We start from the raw sequence: 9,385 nt of genomic DNA on the forward strand, positions 1-9,385 counted from the left end.
AGGTCCTCCAAGCTGCTGCCCACAGAGGAGGCCTGAAGGAGGGCATTCATTTGACTCAAGTGAGAACATGCACCCGGCTTCCCAGTGAATCTTTTCGTCATCCTGGCAAAGCCTGTTTGCCAGCCACTGCCTCCCCATTTTCACACCTTGCTGTGCTGGGGGAAAGGAGGGCCTGGGGCCACCTCTGTCACGGTCAGTACAGCCAGGGCTGTTCATCTGGAACTGCTGTTCACAGGAAAACTCCCTGCGTCTACGTGAGATGCTGGAACACTGGCCACCCTGTGTTGACAGGTCTCTCCTCCTTCACGAGTTTGGGGTCTGAGCAAACCGCCCACTAGTGCAATGCCCAGGAGGGCCACAGAGCCTGCCCTCCCGCGTGTGTGGGCGCAGAGCCCTGGGCAAGCTGACCTCCGTGCTCTCTGGACTGGTCCCCCTGCCTCAGCACAGCACCAGGGGCTGGGGACCAGGGGCACTTGGAGAGGGCCCAGTTCCCACAGGAACTTGCCCCCAGTCCTGCCCATCAAGACCTCTTGGACAAACTGAGTTCACTGTCACCACGGCCCCTCGGAAGCCTCCTCTGCTCACTTGCCTCCCTTCCCTGGGCTCCTCAGGACCCCGGGGCACCTCCCACTTCCCCACCTTCCCCAGAAGCTGACGGAGTCTGCTGGGGCCCCTGAATGTGAGTGGGCCCCTTTCCTCTCCAATGCAGTCCCCTGGCAGCCAGGGTATCACCCCTGGATGTGAAGGCGTCAGCATCGTTTACAGCGAACCCAAGGCTCCTCACTCCCTGTAGTGGCCAGGTCGTTCCACAGCCACTCTTGGCCTCCCAGCCTGGCCGCACCCCACCCTGCTCGCCTGCATGATGCCCAGTCTCCTCGCCAGCCCCTGGGGCTCTGCATCAGCAGCAGGGCGGGCTCTGGGCACATGGGACAGCAGAGCTCTTCACAACGTGGCCCCAACTTCCTTCGTGCTCACCTCTGGCCGTTCTCGCACTTGTTGGTCTCCAGGTCAGCCTGGACCTTTACTAACCCGCACAATCTTGCACAAATCACCTTTCTGCCACCTCCCCATCTGCCTGCACCACGAACTCGTACCCATCCTTCAAGGCCCATCTCTGCAAGGCCCTCCCTCACTGTCCTGGCAGAGTTCTGCTCCCTTCTCCCTGAGAGTTTAGGTTGTAGGCCTCTCTGGTTTGGGCACTTGGTGCATCTCACACGCTTTGGTCTGAGGGTTTGCTTCCTGCCTTCCGGTGTGGGGGGCCGTCCCATAGCACACTCGTTTCAGTGTGCTCAGCGCCTACTGCCACACCGCGGCTCTGCACGTTTGATGAGTGAATGAGTGAACGAACGCACGTGTTTGGTTACTGAATGAGGGAACGAGCGACCGGGCCAGACCTGGTACCAGCCACGCCTCCCCACGCCTTGAACTGCCCCGATGCCTGGACCACTAGCTGGGCTCCCCATGGTCCTGGCTCTTGCTGCCTGGGTCCCGTTAGGGCCCGGGCCGCCCCCTCCCCTTGGGGATAAAGGCCCCCTTGTCAAGTTGCAGTGTCAATGCAAGCAAATCGAACTCGCTGGGATTCAAATGACTTATTCAAACCAGTTGTTTATTACTCCCCGAAAGCAGGGGACGATCCAGCCTTGACTCTGCTCAGTCAGGCGGAACTGAGAAAAAAAATAGCCCCACGTTTGCATTTATGGAAATGATGGATACTCTGGCAAGGTTATTACCTGAGAGCTGCAACTCCCCCGGGGTTTGCCTACATTTCCATGTGGGTGTGGGCAGTGCAGAGTGGGGTGAGCCTGGCCAGGGAGGCAGAGTCCCCAGGTCTTTGGAAACGGCCAGGGTGCCTCAGCAGCCGGGGGAGGGGAACCCCCACCCTAGGGCCCTCGGAAGGAGATGAGGCCTTCTCCTTACCGTTGAAGTTTCTCTGCCGAGGCGGCTAAGTGGCCCTGGGTTTCCGGGGAGCATTTCCATCTGAGCCTCCGGGGTGCTGGGAGCTCGCTCACAGAATCAGCTCGGATCAGCTTCTTGCCACCTGCCATCCTGTGGGCAGAGAGGTCACCTCCTGAGGCCCCATGTGCTGGAGGGGGTGCGGCCATGTGGCCTCGCCCTCAGTGGCCCTCTCGGCTGCTGGTGTGTGCAGCAGGGGGCTTTGGGGGATGAGCCGCCACTGAGCCACTGAGCAGATGAGTAAACCGAGGTGCAGAGGGGCCGCCCACGATAGTAGGAAGGGGCAGAGCAGGAAGGGTCCAGTTCCTCCTGACTCTAAATCGATGATTTGCTTCCATTTTTCCCTGCTAGACCACGTTACACCGTCACACTTATGTAAGACTTGGAGACCTGCGTAAGCAAGCTGCGCTGTTCTGTCTACAGGGTGTTTGGCTTTCAGTGTTCCTCGGGAGTTTTGTGGCTGAGGTTGGGGACCCAGGTGCAGGGAGAAGATCCCAGGAGAGAATGACAGCAAACAGAAGGAGGGCTGTGTGGTGAGGGACAGAGGCACCCTCACCCTGGCAGCTGGGGAGCTGGGGAGTGACTCAGCCGGGAGCTGGAGGCAGCGCAGATGAGGACCCCCCCTCTACACTGGGTGCTTTGACAGCCCAGCCCTGACTCAGGACAAGCAGGGGTTTCTGAGAACATCCCGGATGGCCTGGTCTGTGCCTGCCACTCCTGGGCCATGTGTATGAAGTCTCCCTCCAGCTGCTTTGCTCAGATCCCCTCCTGACCCACAGTCTCCCAACCCACCCCCGGCCCCAGGGACCCCCACACGTTTGGCCCCCTGCTGCTGCGAGGGAGTGCCCCCCCCACTCACACACTCACATGTGCTGGAGCAGGTGTTCAGTGCACTGTACCAGCACGATGCCATCGAAGGGAGAGTGCTCGCACACCACGCCGCAGGTGCCGTCTCGGCTCACCACGAACTGTGGGGAGGAGTGCCCCCACACACACACTCACATGTGCTGGAGCAGGTGTTCAGGCCCCCTGCTGCTGCGAGGGAGTGCCCCCCCCACTCACACACTCACATGTGCTGGAGCAGGTGTTCAGTGCACTGTACCAGCACGATGCCATCGAAGGGAGAGTGCTCGCACACCACGCCGCAGGTGCCGTCTCGGCTCACCACGAACTGTGGGGAGAAGGCGGAAGCGGGCTCTGGCTCCGGACAGTCAGCGTTTCACACCAGCCCCTGATGCAGCCCGGCCCTGGCCCCCCAGGGGCATCTCTTTTCTAGAGGCACCCCGTGTTTGCAGACGAGACTGCAGTGGCCTGAGAACCGGAGCATCTCTGACAGCACTAACCTGTGCAACCGCCCTCCTGGAAGGAGCCTGTGCTGAGCAGGCGGAGCCCCGGTCCCTGATCCAACAGGGCGGCAGTCCCTACCCGGCTCAGGCCTGGTCTGTGGGCCCTCCGTAGGGCGGGGCAGGACCCCTTGGCTTCCCGCAGTCCCTTCCCCCCCCCCCGCCCATATGCAGGCCTCTGTCTGTTGGACCTTGCTTGTTTGGGCCACCATTGCATTATTTCCGGGATCCAGACCAGGGTCCACCCCACAGTAGGTGCTTAGCAATCCTGTCGAGTGAGCAAACGGAGAGCAATGGCCTGACTCGGGTGGCAAGCAGATTCCCAGGGAGACATGGCAGTCCTTGGAGGAGTGGAGGAAGGTGTGGAGGGTGCTCCGCTCTCTGGGGCTGGACTTCGGGACCGGATACTCGCCCTAGGCAGCTCGGAGAGTGACCCTGGACTGGAGTCTGTTCTCGCCCAAAATGGGTCCAGGGAGGGCCCCACAGCGTCTGGGCATGCTGCACCTGTTATCCCTGGGGCTCGGAGGCCAAAACAGGAGGATCATGAGTTTGAGGCTGACCTGGGCAACGAGTGAGACCCTGCCTGAAGCAGCTGGGCTTCGGGGTGTGCGCCTGTGGGCCCCGTTACTCATGACGGAGAGCCTTTGTCTTTACAAAGACAAGAATTAAAACGGGTCCACGACTGAGCCGCGGGCCAGAGAGGGTGTACGGGGCCACTGGAGCTGCAAGGTTACTTACGACTTTCTAAAGTGGCTTTCAAAGACTGTGTTTAGCTGACCTGGAAGAGAATACTCTGTTCCCGAAAGGACTGGGAGGAAATAAGAACACCAGGGGCTGGTTCTCGAAGTGTAACCAGGGTGAAGCAGGGCTGCCTCATGGCCTGCCCGAGCCTCGCGGCCTGCCTTGCTCAAGAGGTTCTTGTTCTGATCCAAAAACCAACAGACTCAGCCCTGCAGACTCCTCCCTCCCCCAGAGCCCCTGTCTCTCAGTCCTGAGGTGGGCCCGGCCCTCTGCCTTCTCGAAGCCAGGTCTGTGAGCCTCCCCCACTTCTCTGGCTCCCCTGGCAGTCTGCCCTGCTGAGGAAAGGAGCCTGGAGGTCAGCACAGACCCCTGCCCCCTGGAAGGCGGGGGGGCGGGGGGGCTGTGCCACTCCCACGTTACGGCTTTTCTGCCACCCAGTGTCTCAACGACCACTCCCAAGGCTTCTGTGCTGCAGGCCCGAGTGTCCCTGTGACTTCAATCCCACAGCCATTAGCACCGCGAGGCTCCAGCAGCCAGAGGAGTCATCAGCAATAACAGAAGCAGTATCCGGCTCAACAGGAGAGCGGAGAGAGACAGAGACCTGCAGAATGTGGGGCGGGGAGACGCGTGAGCTCCCCTGACCCGGAGAGGGAGGCGGTTTGCCTGCTGGTGTGTACGGTCCTTGTGACAGTGTGGTGGCTTTAAATGTAAACCATGTTAGATTCAGGACTGGCTTTTGGCAGAGAGGATGGAGAGTCGGCAGCAAGTGCCCGACCTCGACTTCACACCCCCCTGGGTGACTGTTTTTCTCTAGGCTCCAGTAAGTGCCTGTTTGCAGGCTGATATGTGAGTGGCATTATTTTATTTCATTTCCTGATTTTCTTCTGCTGGGCTGCCCTTCTTCCCAGGGCTAATGAAGGGCGTTGCAATGGCAGGACTGGGTGGGGACATGCAGAAAGCCGGCATCTCTGGGCCGCGTGTGTTGCAGATTCCTTCCGGGGGGCAGTGCACTCTACCACCCGGCAGGCTCACCTTGCAGGGAGTGACGGGAGATGGGGAATGAGCCCAGGCCTGCCCCAGACCTCCATGGCACAGACTCCAGAAATCTTCGGGAGTTTGGGCCACTCGCTCCGAAGAAGAGTTCTGGCCAGCCCAGGGACCGATGCCAAGGCCGCATCTCACCCCCACGTCTCCCCCGACCCAGCAGATCCAGCGTCCCAGGCAGCAGAGCCCAGCGGGCGGCGCCTGCCGGGCTGGCGCACATGCGCGGGCTCCCCCACTCGGCCTGGCCATGCTCTGGGGGGCCGCTGAGGGCCGCTTACCTGCAGGGACTTGTCGTACCAGCGGTTGGCCCCGTTCCTGCCGCAGCCCCCGCCGTGGAGGAGCTGGAGCGCCCTGTTGGTGTCGCTGGGCTCCACGCCGCCGGGGCCGTCCAGGCACACCAGACAGAGGCAGCGCTCGATCATGTCCAGCGAGTCCCGGTTGGTGGAGTCTGCGGGCGCGAAGCAGGGCCTTAGAGCGTGTCCTGTCCCCCACGGGGTCCCTCCCCAGAGCCCACACACTGTAGGCAGCTCTGTCCTCGGGGAACACACACTGAGACCCCGATCTTGAGTCAGCTCCGGCCCCCCACCCTGCACAACCATGGGTGGGCAGCGAAGGCCAGTCGACTGCCCTGAGCCGACATCCCACCCAGGGCCCAGCTCACTCTCGGGGCCTGTGACAGTTCTGCTCTTCAGCTGCCTACAGTCCTGCCACTGGACCTGCAGGTTGCTGGTCTGACCTGCCAGGATGAACTTAGACCCTCAGGCCAGCCCACGCCGGGGAGGCCCGCCCCCACCAGCAGCACGCTCCACGCTCACCACAGCCATGTGTGTGCATAGACAGGCTTATCTGTCCTCAACTGTGATGTCCAGACAGTTAAATGGTGGGGATTTGGAAATCGGACCATTTCGGTGACCACTTGAAGAAGGGGTGTTGCTCGCCTCCTGGCCAGGCTGCCCTTAACCCACATGTGGGTGATTTCGCTGGGACTATTTCAAGTGTATGGAACTCGAGGTGAGCTCGCTGGGACTATTTCAAGTGTATGGAACTCGTCAGGACAAATAGACAAGAAGCCACAGAGGCACGTGGGGGCTGGTCACCAAGGGAGCCAGGGCCTGACCCCCACGTCCTGGACTCCTAGACCTTCCCCTGCGGGAGAGCCCTGAGAGCCGTGCAACCCCAGAGCTTGAGGAACAGACAGGGACAGTGCCTAGGAGGGGGTCATGCAGAGGGGACCATGCTTTCCTCAGGGGACACTCAGGAGGTGCGTCGTCCCCCACAGGTGCAGGGAGATGGGGAAGGCTGCTGTGTGGCCTGGTCATGACCACAGCAGCTGCTGCCCTTGGCTTCCTCCGAACAGGAGTCTCCATCCCGCTGGTGGCCCTCCCTCCAAGTCCCAGGCAGGCTATGCCGGTGGATAAAGTAGCTTTTGATGTAAAGTTCACTGCAACTTACAAAGTCCACCAAAACTAAAGATCAAAGCTTCGATTTAAATTCTAGGGAGCCACATCGGGACAGTGGTGGACCTCTGGGCTGGGCACTGTGACAGACGAGACTCAGGCTGACCCCCGGCCATAGGGCATCTTCCTTGGAGGCCAAGGACGTTCTGCAGCAGAGCTGCAGGCTGCAGGCTGCAGGGTCTTCCTCCCTGTTCTCAGAGAACCCTTGTCTTTAGCTTTGGCATATTTCCCTGCCTCCCCGTAGCTAGGGGTAGCCACGGCACTAGACACACTGCATGCTACTTCAGGGGACCTCCTTAAAGATAACTAGCATATGCTCTTTGCCCTTCTTCCACTGTCCATCCTGCTGCCTGGAACCTGGGTGTAAAGGCTGGAGCTCTTGCCTCCATTTTGCCTTCCTTGGGCACATGGAGAGCTCCTTTCTCCCACGATGGTTGGTTGGTCCGCAAGACCTCCCTGTGAGTACCTTCATGTGGCCCCCTGTGCTGGCCCCTGCTCTGCCCCAGTTCTTTCTCCAGGTTCATGACAGGTGTCTGCAGGCATCATTATATGAAAGGGGTCTCCAGTCCCCACACATCCTCTTCCTCTTCCTTTTTGCTAATCTTGGGGGAAGCTGTCTCCCTAGCATGACTTCCACTCTGAGACGCTGGTCCACGCTCAGGACACCCATTCCACCTTCCCGTCCAGGATGAGCCTTGGCGAGCCCTGGGCTTTCAGGAGCTCTCTTGGTCCCTGGGGCCAGGATACCTCATCCTTTCTGCATGGCCTCTTGGGCTGCCCCTCCCTATGCCCTGCGTGGACCTGATGGCCCACCTCCTGCCACTCCTTCATTCCCGTGCTTACTGGGACACGCACTGTGGTGCAGGGGGCTCCCCAGCAGAGAACCAGCCTCTCTCCTACTCTGCCTGCCAACGCCTGCTGGTAAAACCCTCCCCAGGCGCCTGATTCCTCTAGCAGTGCCAGCCCTGCCCTGGAAGATCCTGACACCTAGGGCATGCCGTCTCCGCAGCCTGCCCTGTGCAGACCGGAAACTCCAGTTCCCCGGGCATCTGTGCCCTAGCCACCTCCAGGCAGAGGTGGGGGTCCCCACAGAGGGGCTGGGCCTCACATCGCATGCAGCCTGCTGAGGGCCCGGGAGCTCAGTGCCACCCAACACGAACCAGGTCCTGGCTCATTAGACAAAGTGAGATGGAAGCAGAGCTGCGAGCCGAGAAGCCAGGTGGCCTTGCAAATAGCTCCCTGCGCATGGAGGCTGATCGCTCACATGCTGACAAGTTTATCGTGGAGGGCAGAAAATGAACGACACCTAAACGCACCCACCATGACTCGGGCCCAAACCTAATGGGAACAGGAGGCAGTGGGCTGGAGGCACACGGCAGGGGCCGTTTGTCTTGTGGCATCCTCACAGAGCACACCGAGGCTGGCTTAATGGGGGAGATCAATCTTTCTCAAGGAGCCCCTGCTTAATAGTGAGAGGTGGGAGTAGAGGAACGGAGGAGCCTGCTCCGACACCCACGCCTGCAGAGTCACTAGCTTCAGCGGTATGGAAATTGCAGTGGCCGCGAGGCCCTGAGGAGCCCCCAGGCTGCTGTTAGAGGCTGTGCTTACGGACCGACTCAGGTGAACACAGCAAACCGAGCACCTAGTACCTCTGTCTCTAAAGGGTGCAGGACTCTCAGGTGCTACCCAACACACACACCTGTGCGTAAGCACACACAGACGTATGAGGCCCCCCTGGAATGCCTGTGCTCTGATCTGTCCTCTGGGAAGCTGGCACAAGGCACTTCCATACTGTCCCACCCGTTCTCCTTCACACGGTTCAGGGAGATGGAGGCCCTGGGCTCCTCCAAGGCTCAGAGCGTCTGAAATTTTGCCAGCCCCATCTGAGCACCCTCCCTCTCCAGACGAAGGGCTTGTATCTCCTCTAGAGGGTCATCCCCCATCACGTGGCCCGTTTCCCCCGCTCTGTGGCCTATGGTGGTCTTTATGGTCCCAGGCCCCAGACACTATGAGAATTCCAAAAGCATCTCATCCCTGTGAACCCGGCTCTCACAATCGAACTGCGCTGAGTCACCAAGGCCTCTTTGAAGGGCTCCAAAGGGAGGGGCTTCTGCTTCCGGGTGACGAAGTAGACTTCCCCTGCTCCTCTCCCTAAAAACCCTGGATGTTATATTTAAACCCCAAACAAGAAAACCCTGAAAGATGGAGGAGGAGGGGAGACCAGCTCAAGGAATGACAGGGTGGCAGGTTCTCTGGTGTTAGGGACTGTGTGTCCCCAGCACATTCATATCAAAGTCGTAATCCATGTGATGGTATTTGGAGACAAGGTCTTGAAAGCTTATAATTAAAGTGAAAGGAAGTTATAAGGGTGAGACCCCGATACGAAGGGCTGGTGTCCTAGGAAAAGCGCCCAGAGATGTGTGCACGGAGAACAGCCCACGTTAGGACACCTAGAAGGCGGTCTCTGCAAGCCAAGCAGAGGGGCCTCAGGAGAAACCAACCCTGCCCACGCCTGGGCTCAGCCTCCAGCCTCCAGACCTGAGAGGCATAAACGTCCACCGTGTAAGCCACCAGTCCGCGGTGTTCTATTGTGGCAGAGCAAATACAAATACAAAACAAACACACTGGGCATTCTTTTTTCTCCCCCTAGAATGTCCCGCCCTAGATACTGAAGTAGCCAGCAACACAATAACACAAATGAGTATCAACGAAACAACAGGAGCAGTGGCAAAAGCCTGCTCTCTCTGGCCAGATGACCAGGGGAGGGGAAGACTAGCAAGACAGAGAACTTTTAGACACTAACCCAGACACCACAGGAAGAAAATGTCACCCCGCCACCACCCCCAC

At 59.6% G+C, this 9,385-nt stretch overlaps 1 protein-coding gene across 1 annotated transcript in view; it reads right to left on the bottom strand.

The window, feature by feature from the left end:
- The window catches only part of CHAT (choline O-acetyltransferase), a 73,046-nt gene that overhangs the window by 32,248 nt on the left and 31,413 nt on the right, over positions 1-9,385 (bottom strand). Inside the window, exons 7-9 of the mRNA XM_006165908.3 lie at positions 5,360-5,529; positions 3,024-3,124; positions 1,918-2,046 (exon numbers count right to left, since the gene is read on the bottom strand). Of these exons, the coding sequence (XP_006165970.1) occupies positions 1,918-2,046; positions 3,024-3,124; positions 5,360-5,529 (400 nt within the window). The remainder of the gene's footprint in view (positions 1-1,917; positions 2,047-3,023; positions 3,125-5,359; positions 5,530-9,385) is intronic.

Source organism: Tupaia chinensis, unplaced genomic scaffold (genome assembly GCF_000334495.1).
Source record: "Tupaia chinensis unplaced genomic scaffold, TupChi_1.0 Scaffold144071_2, whole genome shotgun sequence".
Taxonomy (NCBI): Eukaryota; Metazoa; Chordata; class Mammalia; order Scandentia; family Tupaiidae; genus Tupaia; species Tupaia belangeri.